This window comes from Amblyomma mixtum, chromosome 3 (genome assembly GCF_055824585.1).
Source record: "Amblyomma mixtum isolate Tamu chromosome 3, ASM5582458v1, whole genome shotgun sequence".
NCBI lineage: Eukaryota > Metazoa > Arthropoda > Arachnida > Ixodida > Ixodidae > Amblyomma > Amblyomma mixtum.
Genome location: NC_143014.1, coordinates 131,035,797 through 131,063,538, shown reverse-complemented (window position 1 = coordinate 131,063,538; position 27,742 = coordinate 131,035,797). Strand labels below are relative to the sequence as shown.

Sequence of the window (27,742 nt, the reverse complement as noted above, 5' to 3'; positions counted from 1 at the left end):
TAAAGTGCGTAGAGGCGAAAGCGTTTTCCGCACCACTTTGACTGCTTCTGTGGCACTGGTGGCGTCACATGTAATTGAGTACTACTTACTAAGCGATGACAAATCACTAATTAATGGTTAATTACTAATTAATACCTGAATACTAATTAAATGCTAATTAATGACGCTTCAGCTTCGCCTTTAGGAGTGGAACGCGACAGCGTGTTGTAGCGCTGCCAGGGAGTCCACGGAACGCCACCACCCGTTCGGCGCGATGCCTTGCCGTTTGAACGCAACGCTTTTTGAGGAAAGGAAATTGCGCAGTAATTCTCTGTCATCTCGGTGGACACCTGAACCGCACCGTAGAGGGAGGGAGGAAGTGGGAGTGAAAGAAGAAAGACAAAGATGGCCCGTAATGAAGAAAATGAAAATTGTATTTGAGGAAAGCAGTAACTTTCACATATCTCGGTGGACACCCGTTAAAATTCGGGGGGGGGGGGGGGGGGGGGGTGCACTTTCTTGACCTAAAGTGCGGTCACTGATGTGTGGTTAAGATGTTAAGCTTCGCCTGGTCGCGCGAGCCTGGGCGGCGGCCGATGCCACTGGGGTCCCGAACTAGGGAACTCCACCTAGTATTTGTAAGGGCTGGCCCCCTCTGGGTCAGCTCATGCATAACCTCCTGTATGATACCTGTACATAAATGTTTTCCACCACCACCACTAAGAGTGGAACGCGACAGCGTCTTGCAACGCTGCCAGGGGGTCCATAGAACGCCGCCCATTCGGTTCTACGCATCGCTCGTCGGTAAATTGGTTTTTGAGGAAAGGAAATGTATCTGTCTCTCATATCTCGGTGGACACCTAAACCTCGCCGGAAGGGTAGGGAGGAGGATGGCAGTGAGCGAAGACACCGTATTCACTAGAAGCGCCTTTGTTCACTCCAAACCATCGAGTTGGCATGGCGGAGTGGATAGCACGCTCGTCTCGCACTCCGAGGACCGGGGTTCGATTCCCGAGCTCGACCAATTTCCTACTCTGTTTTATTTATTTATATGGCCTGACTAGAAAAGTTAATTAGGCTAATTGGGTAATTAAGCAATTAACTAAGCTCAGTCCCACTTACTTGGAGCATCACTATATGATCCCTTCAATTGGTTGCATGGTTACTAGCCAAAGTACAATTGGCCCCGTTTGAAATTGGCGCACTCTGACGTCACGACCGTTTCGACCAACTGAAAAGCGTGACATTTCTGTCGACAACTGCTGCTTACAACGATGAGACATTAAAGGCTTTCGCCTTAAAAATTGGCTTGACAAAAGTTTTACGCTTCACATGTCCACCTTAGATTCACAAAGAACAATAAATTTAATTACGAAGTGCATTTAGCTCCACTTATTCGTAAACTCGAGCGAACATCGTCAGAAGCTGAAGGAGAACATGCAGCCGAATTTATCGGAAACACTTCGAACTTTCTCGTCTGAATGGAAGGGAGCAGAAAATAAGTTAAACATGCAACCAAGAGCGGGATTCTAACCGCTGGTAGAGCACACCGAAGCACTTCGCTTCCGACTGCCTTATATCACTCGGCCATCATCGGTTGTTTTTTTCCTTTCTTGCTATTAATTTCATGCAGTATGTATAGAACATCAGCCGCATTGTGACTGAACCACAAAAGCACAGCGCGACAGCCTGCCGGGTGAACGCACTGCTCAAGAGCCGGCCATCATCGCAGGCTCCTACGCCGAGTATTCAACCGGCAGACTCTGGCGTTGTGCTGTGGATCTCGTCGTCTTAATCTTTCATCCCTTCGTTCTGCGTCGCGTACGAAGACTGCTAAGAGAAAAATTGGTTTTCAGGCAACGAAAGACCCAGCAACTGTCCAACTTCCTCAAACGCGCCGTGAGAGATATGATGAAGAAAGGAGTTAAAGAAGAAAAAGAGAAAGAATTAATTGAGAGAAGAATTAAAGAAAGACCACCTGGCGTTCTACTGTACGACAGCGACCACATTTCCTGGTGCTGCGCCGACTTGCTTGTCGACGAAGTGACGGCGTCCGCGGCCCAGGCAAACGACCCAGCATCCCGTTTAGCACGTGTTGACTGGCACGTGGCGAGCGCTGGTCACGTGAGTCGCCACACACCAAAAGCGGCGAAAGAAGCCTAGCGCGCTGTCACTCATTAAGAAAAAAGCTAAGACAGAAAAGTGGCTGATGACGCAGGCTCCTCAGGACTGGAGTGCGGGCATACCGCCACCTATGAGCAGTCCTAGAATACGCTATACGCCTTTCCTGCACTGCATTTCATGCTTACATCTACTCTCAACGATGAGATAGACTGTGATTTTTGTTCCCCGTGTTGTTCGCTCGTTTGCCGCCTCGTCGGGAGGTGGCGGGGACACTCATTCCAACAAATGGGATGGTCTAATTAGTAATATGAGTATGCGCGTTTTTGCAGACAACAGTTTCCGAGCGCTCGGTTTTTCGTTTGGTTTAAAAAATACCTCAGTGCAATAGTCACAGTTCAAACGTCGAGTGGGGTAGTCTTCAGGACAAGAGACCCAAATTAAGTGCACCGTTACCTACACCGAGGCCATCGGAGCGCAACGTTTGCTGGAAAAAGGCGGCACTGGAACTGCTGCAAGCCTAAGAAGATTAAAGCGCACGGCAGTTAACAGAGAACCCCATCAGCCCTGCTGCTGTACCACGGTCTCCGGTCGTACGCAGCTGCCGCTGTGCCGAAGGAAAAGAAGGCGTCCTGCTGTCAGGCTTTGAGGAATTTCATTATATCGCACTCAAGCGTATGCGGAATTATCGAAAGATGAATTGAGAAGTAACAGTACTAGAGAAAATTTATGGTCGGATGCGTCGGTTCGTGCAGGAAGCAATGCAATTTATACATCGAAAGTGAAGCGACCGGCGATACGCAAAGCGATCAGCGAGCAGCGCGTAAACATGGATGACGAAGAGTGGCATAGGCAGAGCCGAGAAGACGGTGAGCGTTGCAACAAAGATGACGACCCAGGTCGCGTCCTTGCCCGCCTTGATCGCGAGCAATATACGAGCACATCACGCAGACGCTCGCTCGCGCGTGCCGCCGCGGCCCTCCAGGAGCGATGACGACCTCTCGCGACGAGCGGTGCGCGCCGGCCGCACACGCCGAAGATGACTGGCTGGGCGCCTGTCATCACGCCGACCGCGTCATTTTTCACTCGCCTGAGACAAAAGCGTGGGCGGAGGGGAGGGGGAGAGTGGCAACCCCCTGGTTACGACGTCAACATCGAGCGTCGACACGTGCGCGCACAGCCCCTGGTGGAGAAAACGCCGCGCTCAGCTATGCGAACGTCGTCGACCCATCGTTGACAGAGAGATAGAGGAAACAAGGGGTTGCCATGTATGGCGAGAAAGCTGCTGAAGTTATAGCTCGCGCGTGAGCCGTGGAAAGGGGCGGCGCGCGGCCTTCAATATAGTGCTAGGCGGGCGACAGCGCACGCTGGAGTTCGGGAGCTTGCGGCTGCGATCGACGGTCGTTGTCTCCGTCGCGTGATCGCTGCCCGGGACGCAAAGGATGTCGTACCATTTTCCCTCTTTTTCTCAGGAACTCGTTGACGATGACGTCCTGCGACGGCGCACTCATCCAAAGAAGGCGATTAAATCGTGCTTTTTTGGTTCTTAATTCACGGTTTGACGGATTGCTGTTATCGGAGCCACAGAGACTACGTGCGACCGAATTAATTTCTTGCTGTCGGCGTCGAGTGGAAGCGCTGTGTCCCGTCCACTTCCTTTTTTTGTCCTCGTATTTCTGCGCTAGAAATTCGGCCAATCATTAATTTAACTGCCACCTGCCACGGTGGACAGTTTGCTCACAATCCACAATCCAGCCACGGTAGTAAGGTTGTAGTGACGTCACAAGGTCACGGGATCTAGGTGACAGGTGGGTCACCTGCTTTGTCGTTCACAACGCTGACAACGACGCCACCGACGGCGCCAAATTTTCTGCAGAACGGGAGCCTTAACGCTGTCGCGTTAATACTATGGGTCTGCGAGTGCTGTTGTGCGCGTTGCCCTTCTTCATTTCAGCCCACCTGGATCTCACTCTTGTAGCAGTGTGCTCAGGCAGAAAACAGCAGACGTGACTGATAAAAGACCACGCGTTCCCTTTCGCTTCTTCCTGTCCCTCTTATCGAACCTCCAATAGAAGTCAATGCATCCCACATGAATTTTGTACAGGCTATCTTCTTCTTCAGAGTCTACTATTTCTTCCTCTTCTTCTACCATCCCACGTTTAACATAAACAACATATCCTGCTACCGGTACGGCCATATACGCAGTCGCGAACAGTCCCAAGCGATGGGCACGGACGGAGGAATACGCAGGAAGGCCAGTATCTTCGGCAACGACGGCTTTAAGAGACGCTTTAGTTCAGCACGAGCACCATCGATGATTGCGTTATGGCTCTACAGGAAGTCCCAACCCAAGACGATGCCATGAGAGCAGGAAGGGAAAACGATTAACTCGACTGTGTGCAGAACATCTTAAATAATGATTCGAGCAGTGGGCGCCGCTAACGGCTCAATAGGCGGCTCAGCGAGAATCCGGAAAGAGGTGCCGTCACTTTTTTCAAGCAACGGCAAAGTGCTGCAGCCATGGCAGTAACTGCAGCACTGTTGTCGTGGCAGTGCAGGAACTCCCTCGACAGAAGCGTCAGTCAGATTTTTTTAGAGTGAAATAAGGCTTTGGGCATTTCGCTGGTGGCGCAGTTCTCGCCTTGGGAACAGCAGCATCTGGCTTTTCTCTCGGGTAACATTGGGGCCTCGTCGCATATAGGAGAAAAAGAGCGGCGACACGGGCAATGTGAGCGGCAAGTGGAGATGGCGGAGAGATTAGGTGAAAGAGGACGCTTGGCGACGAGTCGGCTGGCGCTGTGTAGTGATTTTGAGGTGGCCATCCGGAAATTCGGGAGGCGGTGGGAAAACATGCATACGGCGACGGCAGTACCGGCTGTCCGCTGTCCGACCAGGACCAGACTGTCCCCATGAGTAACCGATGGGGCGATTGCCACTTGTACGGCAAGAATTGCTCAACTGCGGAAGCGTTCTAGGAAAAGGTGCCGGCGTTTGATGGGACTTGAAGCACAGGTGCTTGAGGCGTAGCATAACCCGAGGGGTAGCTAGCTGGCGTCGGCCATGCGACGGCGTGAGCGTAGGTCAGTGGTGCAGCTGTAAGTGGAAGGGCCTCAGCCACCCGTTCTGTGAAGACACGGCGAAGATGAGGCGCCAGGTATCCGGACAGTTCGGGTTGGGTGGGCATAAGCGAGAGTTGACGGGCAACTTTCCTACGTACAAAGTCTTTAATCTGTTGCAGTATAGCGACGAGTGGCCAGGAGCAGCCGACAGACCGGAAAGCGACGCGACAAGCGCGGCGTGCTGGCGAGTGAGGAGCCTCTACTTGCAAAGCTCTCTCGCAGAGACTGACGACTGCGGAAGCGGTGCAGAGATCCCTCAACAGCAGGGTCTGAAATGCGTCATCCTCACTCCTTTTCATAATATGCTTTCTTTTGTCAACGTCGGACCCCTGGGCGTTGACGTGCTAGCACAGGTTGACCACATCTTCAATACAGGTCGTGCAGGTATCGCCCGACGGCTGCAGCGAACGTGCGGAAAAGCATTGTTCTGCATGTAGCTTGCGCACAGCAAGACGACCGAACACTTCTGAGAGGTTCATCTTGAAAGTGGTCCATGTTGAGAAGCCTGCTCTGTGGTTGCGATACCAGAGGTTCGTAACACCGGCTAAGTTGAAGACAACGTTGTTCAACTTCGTGCCATTGTCCTACTCGTTACAGGTGCTCACGCTCTCGTAAGATGTTAGCCAGTCTTCAGCATCATGGGCATCAGCACCTCTGAAGAGGGCGGGGTCCCGCTGGCGGAAGGAGCCGTAACAGAGGGCTGCCGGGCCCACTTGCACGGCTTGGCGGTCGGCACTTTCGAACATAGCGGGTGTCGGTATAGCGTGCGGTTGCGTAGTTCAAGGGCAGGATGAGGATGCCAAAACCGCGCCTCCAACAAATGTAACAGGAGGCCTCCAACAAACGTAACAGGCGACACTGAGGTCAACAGGAGCAGCGGTGAAACAGTCTGCGATCGGCCAGGCCGAGCAGGCTCTCGCTCTGAGAGATGACAGTGCGGCTAAAGAAATGCCCATCTCTTCCACAGTTGGCTTATAAAGACATATATGAGTGCTCGCTATTTTTATCCAGGTGAGTTGTCCACCCGCGGGTGATCCCCATCAATCACTCTGACGATCACTGACGTACAGCTGGCCAAATCTTTAGCTGGCGTGCGTGATGGCCGCTTTTTCTGCGCTCCTGCGCTTTGTGACGAAGTAAACTTGGGGAAAGCTCAACATTAAGCAGGAGTTTAGTGAGCCTCTGCTTAAATTTGATATCGTAGCAAGTTTGCGCCGTCATAAGCTCCAGGAGCACGGAAAACGCGGCCATCACGCACGCCAGCTAAAGATATGGCCGGCTGTACAGGTGACACACCGCTTTAGGAATCCGGCCGCTGTTTCTTCGAAAGCGCTAATGCGATGCGGGCTTTTTATCCGAGTCTGTTGCCCGCTGATAAGTAGGCGTCCACACCTCATTTACATAAACCGCTTGACACGTCATATCGTACAAACATCCTTCCAGCATCGTTTGCATTATCGGCATTTTTCTCTTATTCAATCAAAGAGGAGTGTACGCGCAGACTATCGCGGTACGTCCGCTCCGTGCGCAGCAGACGCCAGCCGGTTTCTTGGCTGGCCACAAACGTCGCTGCTGCCAGCGAGAAGGGTCGGCCCAAAAAGTATCTATAAACGTTGGGTCGGCCCCCAGGGACGAGCGGCCCCACAGATATATACCTTTTCACCCGCGGTGGCCATCTGGGAGGCGAGAGCGACTCGATGCCGGCTGTGTACGCGCCCAGGGAGCGTGAGCCCTCTTCCGTGGAGATGCGGATCGGCCCATTAATCTGAAACCGCTTGGCGTGACGACCACGGGGCCTTTTCGACGACACCCACCGTGCTCCCCCCGGACAAACGCGTCGCAGTCGCGATGGCACGGTGATACTGCTGACGTGCGCCGAGCGCCGGAGTTGTAGTGGCCTGCTGTGTACGCACGTGGCCGGCGCCTTCCTTTTCACTCGGCTCCCGCCCCGCCTACGTCGCTTGCTCTCGCGTGGGCCTACTTTGTCAGCTTTCTTCTCCTCTGGTGCCTCACGTCACGACAGCTCGCCTCAATGGGAGTGAGCTGTCCGACTGCGATGGCCGACGGTCGTTCCATGAAACGAGGACAGTTCTATCGCTGCCCGGGACGATAATTAAAACCTTGCGCTACATAACCACTTGTTTATTCGTCAGCCTCAATAGAAAAGAAGACAAAAAAAAATATCCCGGCACTTTGGCGTAAGCGGTCCACCTGATTTCCAGAACGGTCAGACTGGTTGCGAACGTGTGCTTATTTTCTGTTTTACCATTTTTTGTCCCATCAAGTAGCTTCGTCCCAGTTACATGCCTCCACACCTACAGAGGGAAATTAGACCGCAAGTATAACTTTTTTCTTTATTAATAAGCGTTTCGAAATGTTTCTAGTAGCATACTTGAGAAACTCATCACCAGAACAACAAAGTATCACCGTTGGGTGCCCGAAGGTGCAGTTTTACTTGTGGGAGCTGGGCCCAAAGTGCAGTATGAGTATTACCGGTGGATGCCAGGATGTGCATTTTCACCGCCGATCTATGCGTACGGCGCCCGGCTAGGCATCCCCGCCGGGCCGTGACATTTCAGCTACAATCACCGGAGCTCATCCTTATCGACTTCTATCATCAGAGGTCATCTTCACCGTATTCCTCCCGTGATCGCGAATCAACCACTCGGCCGCCGTAGCGAAGTCCTCGGAGTATCCGCACCGTATTCGATAGGTGCCGGGAGGTGAGGGAGGTGCTGGGCTCCGGTGTGCTGCTCCCGTGTACGCAACTGGTGAGAGGCTGCCCCATCGCCCGGGCTCGCACCGCCCGGTGAGCGCCCGGTGACGGGCTGTGCGCACGCCGCCAAAGCCGCGTTTTTCAGCGACGAGATAATAACGGCTAACGCTGTAAAGCTCCTGGGTTTCGTCCCACCGTGACAAGAAATTGAGCAAAGGAGGGGAAGGGTGTGACATTTTAATAGCGATTCGTGATGACCCGTATGTTGCAAGAAATCGTAAAATAAAGGTGTTACTGGCGTAGATAACCGGGTCTAAAGCATGCCAGCAAATTATAATGGGCAAGCAGAGTTTCTATGAAAAATCTGTGGCACCGGAACAACATTTCTCGAAAAAATAGTTCAGGTAGCTCTGTTGTTGCCGTTTCCCTCCCGTGCAGGTCTCACCCCAATCGATGACACAGGCAGGAACTCCAGCGCTCAGTGCGGTCGTCACAGTCATTTTCTTGCCAGCCACTGCGTTACGCCTGCCCGCTTTGCGCATCCCCTTTTCTCCAGCATTGTTTCCAGCTGTGTTCCACCATCAGGCAATCGAAAACGCGTGCAGTATGTCTAATGCAATAAACTTGAATTATAATCCAGAACTTGCTACCCTAAGCACGGACAGAATTTTTCGTAGCTTCGCGAATTCCTTCGTTTTTGTCCGCCTAACACGCGAAATTTTCTTCTTTCCGACGATCTAAGGGCAAGAGCGGTAAACGTCGCCGTACAGCCCGACTGTGTCAAATCTTTGATCGCTGCCGACTTCGAGCCGCCATTAGAGTGCCCCGCGGTCATCGACAGACTCGCTATTTCCGTCATGCTCGCTCTTCGTGCCCGACGCATTAAAGCGCGCTTCCTGGGGCTAAGCAATAAAGGCCACCTAAGCGGCCGGATGGCTCCGATGCCCCACCGTGCCGAATTCATTACCAAATCGACCCGGCGTGCAAATATTTGCTTCGCGCTGGACGCAAGCAGCGATGCTCATGTTTCCTTTAAAGCTACGTTTCTAGCAGATTGTGCCCTCGGGGCGCGAGGGAAATTTTAAAAGAAAACAAAAGCGAGAGTGGGTTGAAATTTAAAGAACGGCCCAAGTTCACAGCGAAAACTGAGGTGCAAAGCGTTGGAAACACAGGAGGGGAAGGGAAGATTAAGTTATTCGTTGGCTGATTACGTGCCATCCTCGCCGCTCCCACTGCACGAAGGGACCACCGCCTTGTGGCTCTTTCCATCAGCGGATCAGGTTCAACCGAATTATATTACGAGGAGTGCTTCGTAAGGCTTTTGCGGGCGGGTCTGCTGATCATCGTCGTTTACTGTCGTGAATGAAGCGCTTTCTAATCTCTGAATTTTTACTTTTTATTTGTATTCCTCAAGGGAGTACATTTGTCGGACGTCAGCGACATCCACTGAGCAGTAATTATTAAGCACACAGTCTCTATGCCTGTTTAGCAGCAGTTCCCAGGAAAAGTAGCCCGTGGCTGGTTCAATAAACAGAGCTTAATTTTAGGACCGTCACTGGAGACGTCCAAGCACTAGTCTTCATGCAAGAGAATGAGAGGGCGATTGCACTCTGGTCAGAACTCCGTCTGCAGAGCAATAAGCACACCTCACCCACTCCCTCTGCTTTCAATTTTTTTTTTCTCGGCGTCGTCTTAATCTAAGTTCCGCAGGTATTCATACAACGACGCGATTCAATGCGTCCTACAGAGGCAGTAAGCAATGTCTTCTTGATATGAGGACTGGTCGAGCGTAGTTAATTTGGAAACAGATTTGTTTGACTAAGCAGTCGTTACACATGGTTATTATCAGCCAAATGTGCGGTATATTTGGTAATATGACAACTGATGGCGTTATGTCCGACGCTATGGCATGCGTTATGAAAACAGTATCGGTTATTAAGCAGTAAAATGAATTGTTATCACCGAACAAAAGCATCCTCCACAAATTACGGATCGGACCGCAGACGCATATAGCAGTGCCTTCAACGCTCCCATCAACCGAAGCAATGTGCGAGTCGGGATCTCAAAGGAAAGCATGAGTGTTACTTTCCTTATATCTCATTTGCCTAAGAACCAAATACACTGAGTTGTGAAAGAGAAAGAAAAGCGAGCGAAGAAAACGAAGGCCAGATTTTATCCCTCGTTACCGTCGTACCTTGAAAGCTGAACACGCGCAGCCGTAAACTCAAACGGCCTATAGGCAGTTAGCCAGCACAAAAGTTACAGTGCGCGTCGTAATGCGGCTTCGCATAAACGCGACGTTATCATATTAGCTCGTCGCCTTAGAGGTGCATCGTCTAGCGCTAGTCACGCTTTGCCTCTTATTAGGTCGTTTCCGCGAATAAGAAACAATATACCCTATTAAGACAGAGATTATGCAGCAAATGCTTTACTTATGGTTCTCTTTATCGCGTGTATGCGTAAAAGCCCGTCCATGATTAAGTTCACTCGCTAATCGACGACATGTTTGCCTTTCTTCCCAACGTCTCTAGCTGCATGCTCAGCTCACAGATATAATCGACACGAAGCAAAGACCCTCATTTCCCCATTTTCGTCGACACTGACATATTGGCGCGAGCCAATGCGTATATTAGCTCGAGCTAAGCGGCGACATATAGAGGCTGCACATGTACTCACAGTTCCTGTAGTAGAAGTTCACCGTGTGTACCCATCCGACGTCGTTGTGTGTGTGGCTCACGATGTGCACATTCAGGAAACCAGGCTTGGGCTCGTGGCAGGCCTGAGAGAAAAACGGAGAGAAAGACAGCGAGCAACGCGTGCTGTTAATTCCATGAAGCGATGCCAACGCAAAAAATATAAACCTCAAGAGAGCCGTGGTAACCATCATCAAAAGTGAAACGAAAAACATGAAAACTTAAATGTTTATCTTCATTCAATTAAAGGATAGGAGAACCGCCTCAGGCAACCATTTACAAGCAGATCACGTTGTCACAGTATAACAAAATTGCTATGCACCGTGAATGGCCTCAGAAAGAGTGACTGCACCACAGTTGCTCTTTTATGAAATGCTGCACGCAGACACCATGTCGTGGATTAATGAACTCATCAGGCATCGCTCTCCGCCCGTCTTTATTAATAATAGCCAGTCATCCAGCCCGTTCACTGTCACCCCAGGCGTCCCACAGGGCTCCCTTCCTCGGTTCTTTATTATTCCTCATTTACATTAACGCGTTACCCTAGCGTGTATCTTGTGATATTCACTTGTGCGCTAACTGCGTTATTTATTGTTCAGTGACTAACCCTTCTGACAGGCCTTAGAGGATGGCCTAAATCACGTGCAAAACGGATGCTCACAATGGCTGATGACATTCAGGCGCAAAAACTGTAAGTACTACACATCGTTTCACCTTAGTCGTAACCAATTTGTTTTTCAATACGCAATTTAAAACGTTCCAGTTGATTTTGGTCGGTCACACAAACACTTGGACATCACCATTCCTCATGACTTATCCTGGCCGTGCGACTGACGTAATATCGTCGTCAGAATACAGGCCTACATTTCACTCATCAGAACTAAACTGGAATATGCAAAGGTCATCTGAAACGTCATCAAGCATATTTAACAAATGCCCTCGAGGCTGTACAAACTAGGGTCACCAGATTCATTCACATCTCACACATATACAGTAGTGAACAAAAGAGAGAGAGAGAGAGATAACTTTTATTTTTCAGCTCAAGTCCGAGCCTTCTTAGTTGCCCGTTTGGTGGGCGCTATTTATCGGCGGTGGCAGAGTAGGGCCACGTGTCCCTTGGATGCGTCGGATGTGGGCGGCGAGGAGCGGCCAGAGGGTGGGCTGCAGAGAGGTTGGTGGAGCGGTCCATCGGGCCCACGTGAGGTGAAAGGGGGGAGGCAAGGTATGCGAGGAAGGTATGGTGGGAGAGTTAGTTGCGCGGGGGCATAACCAATATGTATGAATGTTGGAGGGATGCTCTCCGCACGCGAGACAGGCGGGTTTGCCAGGTTTATGAAGGATATAGTGGGAATACAGTTCGCAGGGAAGGGAGTTAGTCTGTGCCTGTCGAATTAGAGAGGCGTCAGCACGGCAAAGGAAATGGGAGGGTGACGGAAGGGTTCGTCGCATGTGCCGCAAATTGCGAAGGTGTTCGCGGCGGTCCTGTCGGTGTGTAGCGCGGTCTGCCTTGGGATTATAATGGGCTGGCCAGGCAGTCGGAGGGCCCGGTGGTATTTTTTCACGGGCCAGAGCATGAGCAAGCTCATTCTCCGGTATACCTTGATGACCAGGAATCCATTCAAGGCGGACATGGAGCGTAGGGTGGGCTGTTAGGTATTGCAGCAAAGTGTCTAGGATATGGGGAGGGAGTTTTTGAGATTCGAATGAGCGTATGGCAGCCTGAGAGTCTGCACGTATGGTGATGGTGGAGGACAGGTGGTCGTGAAGCGTAATCGCCTCTGCTATGGCCAGAGTTTCTGCGTCGGTTGAGGAGGGCACTCCTGTGTGGAGATGTGTGGAGGTGCTTCGAGGGCCGACTACTGCAGTAACTACTTGGTGCTCGAGGATATGGGCATCGGTATAGTAAGTGTCGTGGCCCAGTACGGGTAAATGGTTCGCCAGTGCTTCACGCCGCCCGGGATTTATCGTTGGAGACATGTGGCGTGGAATGGGTTTTACAGTAAGACGCGGGAGGCTTTTCCACGGGGGAGCAGATGGTTGAAGCGGGGGTAGTTGGGAAATGGTGTGTCCGAAAAGGCTGAGGAGGTCTCTGCCTTGCTCGGAGGTAGAGAGAAGGTGTATCTGGGCTCGGTGGTGTGCTGCTGCGCGTTCTTCGAGGGAGTTGAAAATGGCGGCGTCTGCGATCAGAGCATTTGCGGCGTAGATGGGAACTCCCATGGCTAATCGAGTGAAGCGACGCAGAGAGGCTTCCAGTTTGCTTACTTGAGAGGATGTGAGGCGTTGATAGGGGTAGGCGTACATGACCCTCGAATAAACGAGTGCTTCTATAACTCGACGGAGTTCGTGTTCTCTGAGTCCATGCTTTTGACGAGATATGCGGGACAGCATGTGGCGAATTTGGTTCAGTTGTTGCAGGAGTTGGCTAAGCCACACGTTGCACTTGCCATCTTGTTGAAAAGTGAAGCCAAGGATCTTGATGTGGCTCCGTCGGGGAATAGGGGTTTGCGCGAGAGATAGTTGAATGAGTTCGCGGTAGGAAGAAGCGGTTTTTTGAGGAGCGTTAGAAACCACGATGTATTCCGACTTTTCGGCGGAACAACTCATACCTATGCGGCGTGCATGCTCCTGAACGACGTCGAGGCCTTGCTGCAAAGTGGATTCTAGTTCCCCGGCGTTTCCTGTGGTAGACCAGAGAGAGATATCATCCGCATATATAGCGTGGCGTAGGCCAGGAATTTCAGCGAGTTTTCGGGGCAGTTCTTTCATTGCCAAGTTAAAAAGCATAGGTGAAAGAATGGATCCCTGTGGTGTACCTGCGGTGAGGGGAAAGGGGGCGGAAGGTGTGCCGTCGGGGCCAATGATTCGGAGGGTCCTGTCTGTAAGAAAGTCTTTGATGTAGTTGAACATGCGGACCCCAGGGCGAGTGTCTGCCAGGTTGGTGAGAATTGCGGAGTGGGCGACATTATCAAAAGCCTTTTTGATATCCACGCCGGTCAAAACTCGAAGCTGTGCGCTGCTTGGGAAGGCGTACAAATCCTCATAGATTTGCCGTCCAATGTCTTGTGTGCATACGTGGGCGCGGAATCCGACCATAGTGGGAGCAAGACGGCGATTGGTATGCAGGTGCCATTCGAGGCGGGTAAGGGCCATCTTCTCCATCAGCTTCCCTAGGCAAGAAGTCATGGATATAGGTCGGAGGTTAGTGATGAGCGCAGAGGATTTTCCTGGTTTCGGAATCATAATTACGTGTGCCTCTTTCCATGCAGCGGGAATTTTCCCGGAGCGCCAAACAGTATTAATAATCTGAATAAGTTCGTCTAGTTTTGAATCGGGGAGATTACGGAGTATACCATAGGTAACTTTATCTGGGCCGGGTGCTGTGTTTCGCTTAAGGGAGCGTAGAGCAGCCTGAAGTTCGGCGAATGTAAAGTCGGAATTCATTCCTTGTTCGTCTGCTTCTTCTTCGGTGTAAGGGTATGACGGGGAGCTGGCAGGAGAAGTAGAGGATGGGTAAAATTGATTTCGGATTTGCTCAACCAGCTCTTCTTGTGAGACGGAGAGGGCCAACTGTAGCTTTTGAAGTGTGTTACGAGGTTTACCCTGTCCAAGTAGGGTGCGCATAATGTGCCAGACTTTTGGAGTGTGGAGTCTCTCGACCATGTCATCACAGAGCTGAAGCCAGTTGTTCGTGGCTAGTTGGTCAGCGTATTCTTGGGCTGCTTGCGTTAGTTCAGCAACTTTTCTTTTCAATGCGTGGCTAGATCTACAGTTGCGCCAAGCTTTTATGGCCCGGCGACGTTGTTTCCATAGCCCAAGTAGGTGTGTGTCAATGTATGGATAGTCGGGAGATCGGTGGATATGTTTGGTGTGTTGGGAGACGGTCTCCATAATGGCGCTACACCATTTTTCGGGGTCCTCGAGTGAGACTGATAAGGAGTCGAGGGCCGGCCGAGCCTTTGGTCAGTCTACGAGCATAGTGGGAGGTAGATGTGTTCCGGGTGGTCTGGAGGGTCGCTGGGACGTGAGCGTTATCTGAAGAATACAGTGATCACTCCCCATCGTGTCACCCGTATTACTCCAAGAAGCGCGGAGATCGCTGCGAATCCATGCGAGGTCGGGGTTTGTGTCGGATTGTGCTCCACATCCTAGACGTGTAGGCATGAACGTGTCATTCAGGAGGGTGAGGTGATGAATACTGGCGAAGCGGTCGAGTTTTCGTCCGGAGGCTGAAGTACGGTCGTATCCCCATGCAACAAAAGAGATTAGGTTTTCAATTTTTTCGTATAACTTCAAAATATCACCGATATAAAAGACCAATTTGCTATTTGCTAAAGGAGTTCTTGGGGGTGCAACGGTTTTTCTTCAGGGAGTTTTTTTTTTTTAATTTTTGTCCCTTCATGGCCGCTTCGCAATGCATCCATTTTCCACCTCTTCTAAATTATTATTAACTTGCTGCCATTCTCAGGTTACATATTCGGGGGTTACATGTATTACTGTATATTTTTATAAGCAGTGGGCGGAATGTGAGGTTAACGTTACGTCATCAATGCTGTTCAAATGGCAATTATCCGCGGCCACAACTATGAGATGAAACATCATCAGCTTTCACTGGCTTTCAGAGTAGCGCCGTGTACGCCTAGGCGGGAACTTCGGTTTTTAGGTCTTCTCAAGAGACACACCAGAACGACCAACCAAATTGTCGAGAAAGCCATTGTTCGCGCGTGCCTAAGAAACTCTAGGCTGACTGATTTCGACATTTCCGAACATTTGGTCCCGTTATCAGGCTCTACAGTAACTCCATGGACTGTGAGACGTCATGTGCAATGTGCTGAACTTAAAGGCAGGAGCCCAGCTCCAACCCTGCCCATCTGTTGAAAGAGTTGGTTTTCCAGGATGACGTAGAAATAGGAACACCCAGTGTGGATACGTTACAAATGAAAAAGAGTGATTTCATCAGACGAATAGAAGCTCTTGTGGTGCGGCAATGATAGAATTCGTGATATACGGCGCCCCAAAAGAAATTTATATGGGCCAAGTTATAAACATCCCACGTTAAACCACAGAGGCGGGAGCGTAATGGCACGGGCCTGATTCTCCGCTTGTTGAGTTTGGCTCCCTGAGTGAATTCAATGTACCATGAACGAAGAGGTTGATAGGGTATTCTTGAAAAGCCTATGTTTCTATAGACACGCAAAGATATGTAATTGGATATGTGTTCGTACAAAATTAGGACCCGAAGAACTCTTCTACGCTTTTGAAAAATTGAATGAAGGAGACGGTGGACCTTTGGAGAGCTCAAGCCGGCCTACTGAGATTATTTCAATTCAATACATTTGCATCAACAATGTGCGTCGCCAGAGGGACAAAAAGCCAGCAGCGCCGAGCAGAAAGTTGAGAAGCTGCTGCATAAATGGAGAAACATGGACTAGATGTTCATTGACAGCTTCCTGGGCTGCATTCTTCGGCGGAGACAAGCAGTAATCGCCAGAAAAAGCTTGTCTGTGAAGTACTGACGCATTAGGTTATTGTGAAAAGGCATTCTTTGAATTGGCGCCTGATTTTGTAATCAAAAAACTTGTAATCGCTGATATCTTCACGCAACGCAGAAAGCAGATCTCCAAAAATTTGCTGTGAGAACAAATTGTCGCGTAAAATGATGATAAAAATTATTTGCTCTTGAGTACAAAGTCTGACATGGTCGTTCCATTAACATCGTGAGCAAAGTTTAGTGTGGTAAAAAAAAATAAATGAAAAACCCTGAAATATCTTCTCTTTTAGTTCACTACTGTATATGACCTTAGCATATCCTCACTAAAATTGCAGTCAGGTTTGTATAGTCTTTCTGCTCGCCGTCGCATTGCCAGCCCGGCCTTCTTTCACAAGTTCGACACTCAGACAAGGGTCATACATTTGGGCACTCACATCATGCGGATCCCGCCACATCGGTCATCCACTTCTAAGTTTCGCGTCCACGTGCCCGTGCTGCTGTTATTACCAACCGAATTTTTTTTTCGAGCAACAGTTGACTGAAAGGACCTTCCCCACTAAATAGCTGCCATAACCAGCGGCCCTACGATTTTCACGACTGCTGTAACATCCGCCATCTTGTCAACCACACCCTTTATGTAACACTCCAAACGGGCTCTTTAAAGAAATTAAAGTGATGTGGTGGTGTGATGAGATGACAAATGAACACCAACAAAGAGACCACATCTAAGAAAAAAAAAAGCCCTGCACGATTCCACCCATATTATTCCACCATATTATTAGTGATAGGCACAAATTCTTTCTGCCTAATAAACATGTGGGAATTCTGACACGTAATGCGCTTACGTGATTTGTTTACACACACACGCACGCACGCACACGCGCGCACACACACAGGCCTTGACTCGGGCACTGGAACTACGAACTGAAAATATTCATATCCTTAGGTTTTAGTACAGAAATAAATTATCACGAAATAAGCGTGGGAAAAATCCTGGTATTTACACAGCCTTTAAGCGCTAAGGCCAGAAAGAAAAAGGCGAAGCCTGAAAGAGTAACGGTAACACTGTAACGGTAACACTGTGACGGTAACACGGTAACGGTAACGGTAACACTGCAAAACCAAACAAAAAAAAAGGTTAGAGGTAGGCACCCTTTGTTCAAGCTCTGTGAACTCAAAATTTATCATTCATCATATATTCAGACAGCAACCTGAAGCGACTGCAGCAAACCGCCTATCGCAGAGCTCAAAAAGAAGGTAAGAAAAAGCAACGTGCAATGAAAACGCGTGATTGCGAGCAATCGACTATTTGCGCCGTCTCCTAGTTTGCGCGTAGCGCACTGGCAGGGCGGCTTTTCCCACTATCGTGGATGCATAGCAGCTCTGCCTCTCCAGCTGCACTGCAGTGAAACAAATTGACCTGGCAACACGGCTTCCAGCGAAAGCCGCAGGCTTCTGCTTCATGGAAGGGGCATAAGGGGGAAAGGAGGGGGGGGGCACACAATACAGACAGCGACAGCCATTGGCGTTGACAACCTCTTCTTCATTCGATATATTTAACGTTAGCTTCTTTTTCCGCTCGCGTTGCGATAAAGAGACCTCGCCTTGGTGAGGTACTGACTTTTCGCTCTCACCAGCGCGCACCCCGATCCATTCCCGGCCATGGATCTTCCTGAGCGGCAGCGCCATTAAGCAGAGCGAAAGCCGCTTTATTTTCGCCGCGGCACGCTGTGCCGAGTGTGTTCCCAACAGACGCGAGAAGCCCCAGGTCAGATGCTTAGCCACGGACGCCTTGCTCCCCATGACCTGTCCCGGCAATGAAAAATGGCCTCCTGTTGCGTCCTCCCACGGTTATTGTGCACGCGGTTTTACTGCGGACACAGTGCGCGGGAACTTTCGTATGTAAACTGATGACTCGTCTTAGCTCGAGTAGCCGGTTCAAGTGATCCCTTAGCGCATGTCCACCGCCGTACATTGTGGTAGCATCGGACACTAGGCTTAACATTACTGAAGATGTTTCCTCTCCGGCTCGGCGGTGCGCTCATATACCAGGACGAGAAGTGAACCTTCTTCCCGTTTCTTCTGTCGAGGACGTGCTTTCCTCCTCTAGTATGGTTTTTACAGGCTTTCCAACGATGCCGTGAAGCGAATGCTTCCTCATGCGGCCAGTAAGCGTGAGAAAATTTGCGTGCAGAGCAAATTTGCTTGCGCGCCTGATAACACCAAATTATACGCTGGGTTCTTAGCACAAAACAATGTAACGAGGAAAATGATACAGTGGAGGAAAAATATCAAAGACAAATTCTAGAAGCTGAGCATCAATTCATAACTTTGGGAAAAATAACGACGGCAGTAAACAGTACAACGTATTAATGATGAGCGTCGTCTTACCAGGAAAACCCGTGCTCTTTCATTTCCGAAGCCTCCTCAAGAAAGTTCCAGCGCCTAGTATTAAATCGCAGAAATTATTTCAACTCTGTCAGTTCGTGTTTTCGCTTGTTCGGCATTTCATCGTTCCTAGGTATTTTTTGCGCTTGTCGCGCTTAAGCTTATAAGCGGCTCCGCGGCAGTAATAACTCTTGCCGAGCAAGCTTCCCCGTCTCTAGGAAAGGCGGTACAAAATCTTTCTTAGCGTAACACGAAAAACGAATTTCATTCTCCAGGGTACAGTAAACAAGTGGTGCCTGCCTAGCCTGAAGACATACACAACGGAAGAAAATGAGCGAGCCGTTTGGCCGACCAAAGCTTATAGAAAAACCCACACTTGTACCCACCGGAGTTATTTCTCATTTTGTCTCCTTTCTTATGTCCCGGCAAAAAATAAAAGCGCGAAGCGGAAGCGCCGAGAGGCTGTATGGTCCGGACTTCATGGCGTTTGAGATCTTTTTCTTTTTTTCTTCCTCCTCGCGAAACAAACTGGACCGAGAGGAACTTCATCCCGCTAGCTGCTTTACGGTTCGACCGCGGGCGACAACGATGAATCGCTGCTTCCGTCGGCCGCCTTTATGTTGCCTCGAGCCTCGAAAGAGTGGCACCCAGGGGGCCCGCGCTTTCCCTCACTTGGCGGCGAGGCCCAGCCCCGAACAAGACGACAGCCCTTTCTCTTGCCTCCGTACATCTTTACTCTTTATTTACGCGTCAGCTCGCACAGCTCGAGCGCTTAAACGGATCAGCGAGACAGCTATGCACACGAAAACAAGGAGGAGCAATCAATCCTTTTCTCGTGACTCCCCGCTTTCTGTTTCGTTTATAACTCATTCTGCACTGCCCGCAAACCTGTGTGTGTGTGCGTGCGTGCGTGCGTGCGTGTGTGTGTGTGTGTGTGTGTGTGTGTGTGTGTGTGTGCGTGCGTGCGTGTGTGTGTGTGTGTGTGTGTGTGTGTGTGTGTGTGTGTGTGCGCGCGCGTGCGTGCGTGCGTGCGTGCGTGCGTGCGTGCGTGCGTGCGTGTGTGTGTGTGTGTGTGTGTGTGTGTGTGTGTGTGTGTGTGTGTGTGTGTGTGTGTGTGTGTGTGTGTGTGTGTGTGTGTGTGTGTGTGTGTGTGTGTGTGTGTGTGTGTTCGGACGGGGACCTAATCTTTCCCTGGAGCTAATAAAAGTTGCTCCCTCCTCTAAACACACTTGCACCGAGGCGCCAGCAATAGCATGGCTCGCAAAACGCTACGCATGTGAGAACGTTGGACATGTACAGACCAAGTAATGCCGCAAGTCCTGTCATGTGTCTCGCGGCCTTGTGCTTCTGAGTCTTCGCAAATGATGAAAACACACCAACTTGCTCAGCATCAAGCTCTTCTGGGCTGCCAACACGTCTCCATACGCCGAGTCGATTTGACGCGTGATAAGCATCCTGAATTCCGCTTTGGTTCCAGCTCGTAAGAATACATGTAGCAACGAACTTGAATCACGGTAGCTACGTTGGTTATAAATTAGGTGCACTCTGTCTAAGAAGCGCCGAAGCCGGAGTTTTTAGAATATGTCATATTCCGTGGAGTTCCAAACGAAATGCGAAATGCGAAATGCGCCCTATTTCGTTCGAATGAACGAGATAGGGCGGGCGATTTTTAGGTGAGGCTGATTTCTGGCAGCATGCCAAAACGGCGGGGATTATCCAACTAATCTTGAGCTTGAACTAAACCTAATGCGGCCGAGGTTAGCACACTGCAAAATTCACAACCTTGCTGACATCATTAGTCGATCGGTTCGGACGCAGACATTGGAAAAAATGATACGTTACCTCACGAAAAACCGTTCAACGCATTCAGCAAGCACGGAACATGAGCGTTTTCTTAGAAAAATTTGCAGATGCAGAGCTCGTGGGCTGATGTGAATAATTTATTGGCATTTCGAAGCCACTCGACAGATGCGAACATTGGGGGTCTTGGATTCGTACGATGCGTCCAACTTTAAGTGACGGCGACGATCGAAAGCGAATAACCTTCTCTTTGGAGTGATGCCAGAAGCGTTGTAGTGCAGTTGCGTAGTAGGAATTTGCGCTCAGCAAGAAATGTGTCTAGGTGCTTTAAAGTCACAGGCGTCGACATCTCGTTTCAGTGCGCCACCGTGAGAAGAATGCTTTGCATATGCAATTCAGGATCTCTGTGAAGTGAATCAGTGCATTAGTGGTGGTTTAACTGTGTATTCTGACATAAAATTAATCATATGTCGGAACTACACTAAAAAAAGTGAAGTTCTTTAGAAAAAAAAAACTCACTTTGTGACGTATGCGCACGCCTAGCACTTGTCATTTCTTTTTTTTTTACGACTGCCGTGACACGATCCCGTCTTCTTCTGGCAGTTAATGAGCGACTAACTCAAACGAGCAAGCATCCACACTAATTGAAGGCTTCGTTAGGCTGTGGCCTTGCGAGGCTGCTCTCTTTCTATTTCTTTTTTTTCTCCCGTAGCTCCCGTTTCACCAGTCTCACAATACTATCTCCGGAGAGGACCAAGTGAAGGACGATGAAACCGGCGACGTAGAGGGCCGACATGCCGTCCCATCTAAGCGAATCGGTCGCTGCGAGCTATCGCGGTAGCTACTGCCACGTTGTTAGGGGCCACAGGGGAACTTGCTCTGTGGCACGTCGCTGTGCTGACGTCATGGCACAGTAATTACTGAGGAAGGACGCGGAAAAGAACGAGCGCAGCCCAGCTTTGTCTTTGTTGGGTGCGAGCGTATTCGTCTATACCATCTGACTTATTTCCATTGTGTGATTACATGCATTCACGTTAACGCGCACACGTGAGTCCCAGTCGGCAGCCTTCGCGTACGCGTCACCAAAGGGCCACGAGCTATTGATACCGAAGGCGCTCATTGCTTGCTAGCTATCATGCCTGACGTCACAGGCGGGTCAAAAGAATGAATCCGGAAAAGAGTCGTTACAGAAACATGGCCCTTGGAAGGGAAATGGATGCTACGGCCGTACAAAAGTGCCGCACATCTAAAACCGATAGGCGAATAGGATTACCGTATTCTCGCTGCCAGCAGCCGTCCACAAATGGTGGAGCGGAAAATGTAGACAGCGGAAAAGCGCGCATCGCCTGATGCCTCCGGCGGAGCGGCGGCTGGCGCGCCGCCCGAAAGGCTCGTTGCGGGAAGATTACAGCCTAAATGCGCGTTCGCGCCACAGCGAGCAACGGGGAATCGGGAGTGGCTGCTCTTTCGGCGCCTTCCTCTCCAGAATGCGCGTGAGGGGAGGGGGAAAGGGCGCACCGCCTGCGATCGCTGCTGCTCCTGCTACCATCGCCCACTGCGTGCGTATCTGAGGGTTATCTATAAGGTATAGATGGAAAGGGCAAATTAAGAAGAAAAAAGAAAAGAAAACAGGTGGAGACTGAGGCACGTCACTTTGACGGCTATTACTGCACCCGTCAGCAGCGGCGGAGGGGGAGGAGGGCACACGGGGCTACTAGAATTGGGAACTGTTCGGTTCGCTCGGCGCATCACGAACGATTGCTGGAGCGGCGGTTACGTGGGAACACAGCCGCCTGAAATTACCTAAAACTTGCTCTGCTAAGCAAACGCGCACGCTCGCAGCCACCCGCCCACTTAGTTGCTTACCCTCCCCTGCTCCGACAGACGTACAGACACGCGCGAGCGCTCGTTCATACGCGAGAGCCCCCAGTAGGTGAGGGAAATGTGAAGGGGAGAAGGGGAATGCCGATTGAAAATTCGATTTGTGCCGAAATTCAATTTGAGGCCCTTGTCAAAAGAGGCGTCAGAATCTCAGCGAGAAAGAAACAAGCTGTCAGCAGTATAAGCAAGCTAAAGAGAAAGGCGCTGGTTTTACCGAAGCGCGCCTAGTCGGGCTACGAAAGCAGATACGAGTAAGAACCTCAACCGCAGCTCGATCGCTCACCGTCTCGCGCAATGCAAGGCTCGCAAATCGCTCCCGACAGCGCTATCGAGCTAAGGTTAAGTAAATCACGGCACACGGTAGGAGGTATACGCCACGGCTAGTGGTTTATGTGCATAGCGTAGAAAATAGGTTATCGGCGGGGCCTACATTGACTGGACCGCTTGGCGAGGCTCGGGAAGGCAACCGATATAAGCTTCAGCGGTGGCCGCGATACTCTTTCGAGGGAAGAACAACGTGAAGAACAAAAGACTGGCAGCGAATATGTCCGGGAATGTAAAAAATAACTGAAAAGCAGACTCCATCGTCAATCTGAGCCTTGCCGCCTGCAAGAAACTCCACGACTGCTAAAGGATCAAAGAGTGGAATCCCAGAACTCAATTTTGCCACTGTCCAATCGACCTGTCAGTGTCCCCGTACAGACTTTACGTGTAGTCCTTAGAGGGTCATGAAACAGCTCTCGGTCGAGAATTGGAAACACCTTGGAATCCAGGTGTCAAAGAGACGTCGTCACGGAAGATTTCAATCCGGAATGCATTTAAGGGCTGCTCCTCGAGGATTCTTGTCCCCAGTTCTCGATTAGAAGTTTCAAAAGTGTCCACACTTTTAGCCCTCACCATAAATGGGAGAAAAAGTGCACCTAGGTGGTTGTAACTAATATCACCGTGAAGTTCAGTATTATTGATAGATGTGATTTGTAAGTCGCGAATTGTGTCTGGAATTACTTCTATGGGCTAATTAAGACGGGATGGTAATAGCGAAAATGCACGTATGGAGCCCCATTAGATAATGTGTCATCCAATTGCCATCTCTGACCACCATCGTTATCGCTGGCGGCCCGGATGAACGAAATGGATTGTGCAGCAATCAACATTTCCCTTCAACGAGCGGCAAGAGCGGAAAAATCAAAGCTGCAAAAGGCAGATTTTGGCTACAGCTTCCATCAAGCGTAACTGTCTCCATTTCCCGTCGACTTACGTATTTAATATAACCAAAGTGATGTGTGCACTACACTCGTGAAGGTATGAACGTTTTGTTTGAAAATATACGTTTGTATACATAGTATGGGCTCTGTCGCAGCCTCTTGAACAGCAAATAAGGGAATTTTCGAGGCAACAGAGTAAACATTACCGTAATTAAACGTTCAAGATATCTCCCGTTTCCGTAATGAAACGTTTACACATTTTTTTTTATTCCTATCTTCCCTGATTGTTCATACATAACTACTCATGCCTTTGGGCCTGTTCTGTTTGTGCGCGAATTAATCTTAACTTAGCCCCTTTTGTGAGGTCATTAGGAGTGATTTCTGAGGAGAACTCGGCGTCATTTGTTGCGACACAGTCACAACCCACCCGTTGATGAGCACTCCGTACTTTCAGAGCGAAGGAAGAAAATTACGCTAGGTTGGCTTTTGATAATTTCAGACATGCCATAAGCAGCACCACTGATTCCAGCGGTTAGTTAAGCCGCTCACCACGAGCACGTCAGTTTTGACTATAACTAAGTAACGTCATCGTGACGTAACGCAAAGCCTCGTCTCCGACTGCGGCGCCCAGCGTCTAGGCTTCGATTTCATGTTTTTTGTGCGTTTGAATTTGTTTTACTTCGAACATTACAACACAACTGATGGCAGCGAATAGAAGAAGCTCTAAGAAATAAGGAGTTCAGAGAATATCAACTCAAATTAAAAAAAAAAGGCCCCAGAGTTGCGCTGTAAGAATGTCTGCCAAGTAATTTCTTAAAAGGACTCTTCCGGTGCCTATTAAAGCCTTCCACAATGGGCCCAGGAAAGAGTGGAAGTGGTGGTGAGCTTGTACGAACATGGGCGAACAGCGCGCCACACTACGGCATGCTTTGCTTACGTAATCGCCACTCTTTCACGATGGCGACCTAAAATATCTGCACCAGGGCTTATTATTGAAGCTTCCCCGCAAATTTACCTTTTTTTTTTTGCACCTGAAAGGTATCAAACCTCCCGGAAGCGACAACGTCCAATTTTAGCTCGCGAACTTTTCGTTCTGCCCAACAACCATCATAGTTGCCGGAACATGAAGATACGGTGTGTATAAAAGTGGATGAAAACAAATTCAAGACATGTGACGGCAAAAAGAAATCTCAGTAAAAACGGAACGTGCCTGCAAGACGGCAACCTGGCTTCAGTAAAGGCCATAATATATATGCGTGCATGCATACAAAAGCACGCAGCCCTGCAACCGTAAATCAAGCTGCTATTCCCGTATCGAAGGATCTCGGCGGCATGAGAGGAACCGATGCGCCTGGCATGCTTTTTTCCAGATAGGTTTCTTTTTATGCGAAAAAAAGAGAAGGTAAGAAGAGACCATGAAACGTAGTGCCAAAGGGACTCTCTCACTCACATCTTGAGAAATGCAAGCTTGTGTATCCGCTAAACCAGATCTGCACAAATATGTCCGATTTTGACTGTCGGCGGCGCAAGGAAGTGGACATAACATCTCACTGCCGTGAAAAGCGGGACCCCGTGTGTCATTTGAATTTTAAATTTCGGAACTCTGGCCCTCTGCGAAATTCCATCGGTCATGCGCTTCGTTGTAAAGAAACAGATAAGAAACGACGCTGTGCCCCGAGACACTCGGAACTTGCAGAACGAATCGACAAAAGTCCGTGAGCACAACGAATCGTCACGGCCTGTGAAATGAAGAGCAGAGTGTCAAGCAATTTGTTAAGCAAATGCAGAGAACTCCGGTTCAAAAGAAATCCGCTTATATTAAGCGGGTGGAAAAATAAAAGTAGGCGGCCGACCTCGGCTAAGCTTCTGTCCTGCGCTATGCGTGTGGAAGAAACCATTTCATATGATTGCTGAAAAATTTTATATATATATATATATATATATATATATATATATATATATATATATATATATATATATATATATATATATAAAGGCTGGTCCTCCAGCCGAAGCGTCGTGAATTAAATCTTAAGTTTGTCAATTTCTGGTGACTTTATTTTATATTAATCAATCAGCTGCCAAGAAATAATTTTTGATATACATGTATATATATATATATATATATATATATATATATATATATATATATATATATATATATATATAAATGCAGAGGCACAAAATGCGGTTTCTATACAAGGAGTGAATGGCGTGGGGGAGTATCCGTGGAATCATCAGCATCGTAGCATGAAGAAACCGAAATTAGCTAACCAGAACAAAAGCCATGCGCCGGCGCAAAGGGATGATAACGCAGTAGGTGAAACATATAGATTGTGAATGATGCATACAGTTTTCGATGGTATTTAGCTAAGAAGTCTTTTTATAGTTTTACATGCGATGAATGCACTATTGTGCGTTGTTATGCCACGTGTTTGCGGGAGTGCCTTCATCAAGAGTTCTTAACACACACCCAAACGCACTCGCCAGCAATGTTCTGCAACTTCTACTTTGTACTTTCTGTGACTACAGGACATGACAGGCATACAGAAAGGCAGTCAGTGAAGCGGAAACTTGCAAAGTATACCGTTGGCTGTTTTGGCGCGAACAAATGTGTCCAGTCGGCTTTTTTTCTTCCTCTGCCAAACTGTAACGCGCAAAGAAGGCACCTGGCTCATCTATGTATTATTACAGCGTAGCTGCCGTCGACAAGTGCTAAGTGGCCCATGCTTTACATAAAATAAAGGTGCAGCCATTCAGTGCGCTGCCGATGCTGTGGACGAGCATTCTAAGTAGCTATATAGCTATGAGCCTTAATAGAACCAGCTTCAAATAACGTCGGTTTTAGCAGATTTTGTTTACACGCAGAGAGCATTAACTTGACACACTGACGCGGAATGTGCCCATAAAAAATTACTGCATTAGAGACGGTTCACAACTAAACCACATGCAGGACTTCTACGAGCGAAAGAAATCCAACGATGCCAAACACGATGCCACCCACTGATAATTTTGTTCTCTTAACCACGCCACGAACGTCGCGCGCCTATTTCACCGGTTTCGGTTTGTTTATTCATCGGAGATTCTGTTAAGCCTAACAAACTCTTACTTCCACTCCAGTTTCCTTTGTGAGAAACTGGAAGTTGGAACTTTTTTAAGCAAGGGAACAGGAACTTGGGCGGATCCGTAGCGAGGAGGAAACACGCCTGAAAATTTGGACGGGCGATTGCCGGTTCGAAAAAGACGAGCACTGCGTGATACCTTTGAGGCTTTTAGTGTAAAAATTATATTATGTAGTCAGCGTCCATTGGTCCATCTGAAAACGAAAAGCGACTGTGCGCGTGCCTTGTACGCGACGCCGTACGAGCCGGTCATTTGCGATCCTCCATCGCCATCCCGCATATCGCTCTCTCTCTCTCTGCGCATCGTGGGCAGTCACTTAAAACTATGTATAGCGCAGTCCGGGCAAACAGAAGAAGGTCACACTGGGTGGTCAAATTCTTCGGACGACACATAGTTCTCGTAACATTTTACAATAGTGATGTTCCGTCAGGAAGCCTCGAAAATTTGGCCCAAGAACGCGCTTTGTGTGAATTGATGCAGTTCTTAACACTCTTAAGCGCTGCTCGTTATGTCGATTTGAAGCGAATATTTCTCCGCCTAAAAAATAATTGCAAACTTCAACGAAGCCACTTGATCACACGCAAAACACTACCTGTCAGTTTTTTGCTGGTATGTGAAGAAAAAAAAAATTTGTACAAGGTGTTACATTGGTCGCTGGTTGTAAAATTTAAATGCTAGGATTTGCCAGATAAACACTCGAGGGATCGAGGAATCTTTTATTTCGAAGATGCACATGACGGTGGAAATTCGAAACCAAAAAAAAAAAAGACGTTATTATTACTGGTTGCAAACTTTCGCTTCATGAAAATGGCCGAGAACCTGCTACCAGGCTCGCTGTTTTGAGAGATAAGCGCGTTCGGTATACTTCCCACAAAAAGCGCAGACCCTGGTTGCGGTATGAAGGATGTTAAATTAAATTCGCCTGAAGCAAAGAAATCGCTGCAAGGTGTAGCGCACTCTCAGAAATATCTTCTAGTTCACAATGTAGTTCTGGGATTCCACAATGTAGAGCCTTAACGTGTTAAGGTTGAAGGCGTTTTAAATTATAAGGGGAGGTAAAAGCTTCTGAGCATTCAGCTCTAAAACTAAGCTGCTGGCCATCACGATGTCAGCCATGACCAATAAATCTGAAGCGGAACTGTGAGAAATATAGCTCCTTTTATCTCTTAACGCCTTTTAAATCTGGATGGAGAAAAATGGATCTTTGCTTATATTATGTCCTCAATTTA

At 49.1% G+C, this 27,742-nt stretch overlaps 1 protein-coding gene across 1 annotated transcript in view; it reads right to left on the bottom strand.

Annotated features, from left to right (window-relative positions):
• The window catches only part of LOC149351829 (lysosomal alpha-mannosidase-like), a 347,210-nt gene that overhangs the window by 76,970 nt on the left and 242,498 nt on the right, over positions 1–27,742 (bottom strand). The window contains exon 2 of the mRNA XM_089581157.1: positions 10,612–10,714. Within this exon, the coding sequence (XP_089437283.1) occupies positions 10,612–10,714 (103 nt within the window). The remainder of the gene's footprint in view (positions 1–10,611; positions 10,715–27,742) is intronic.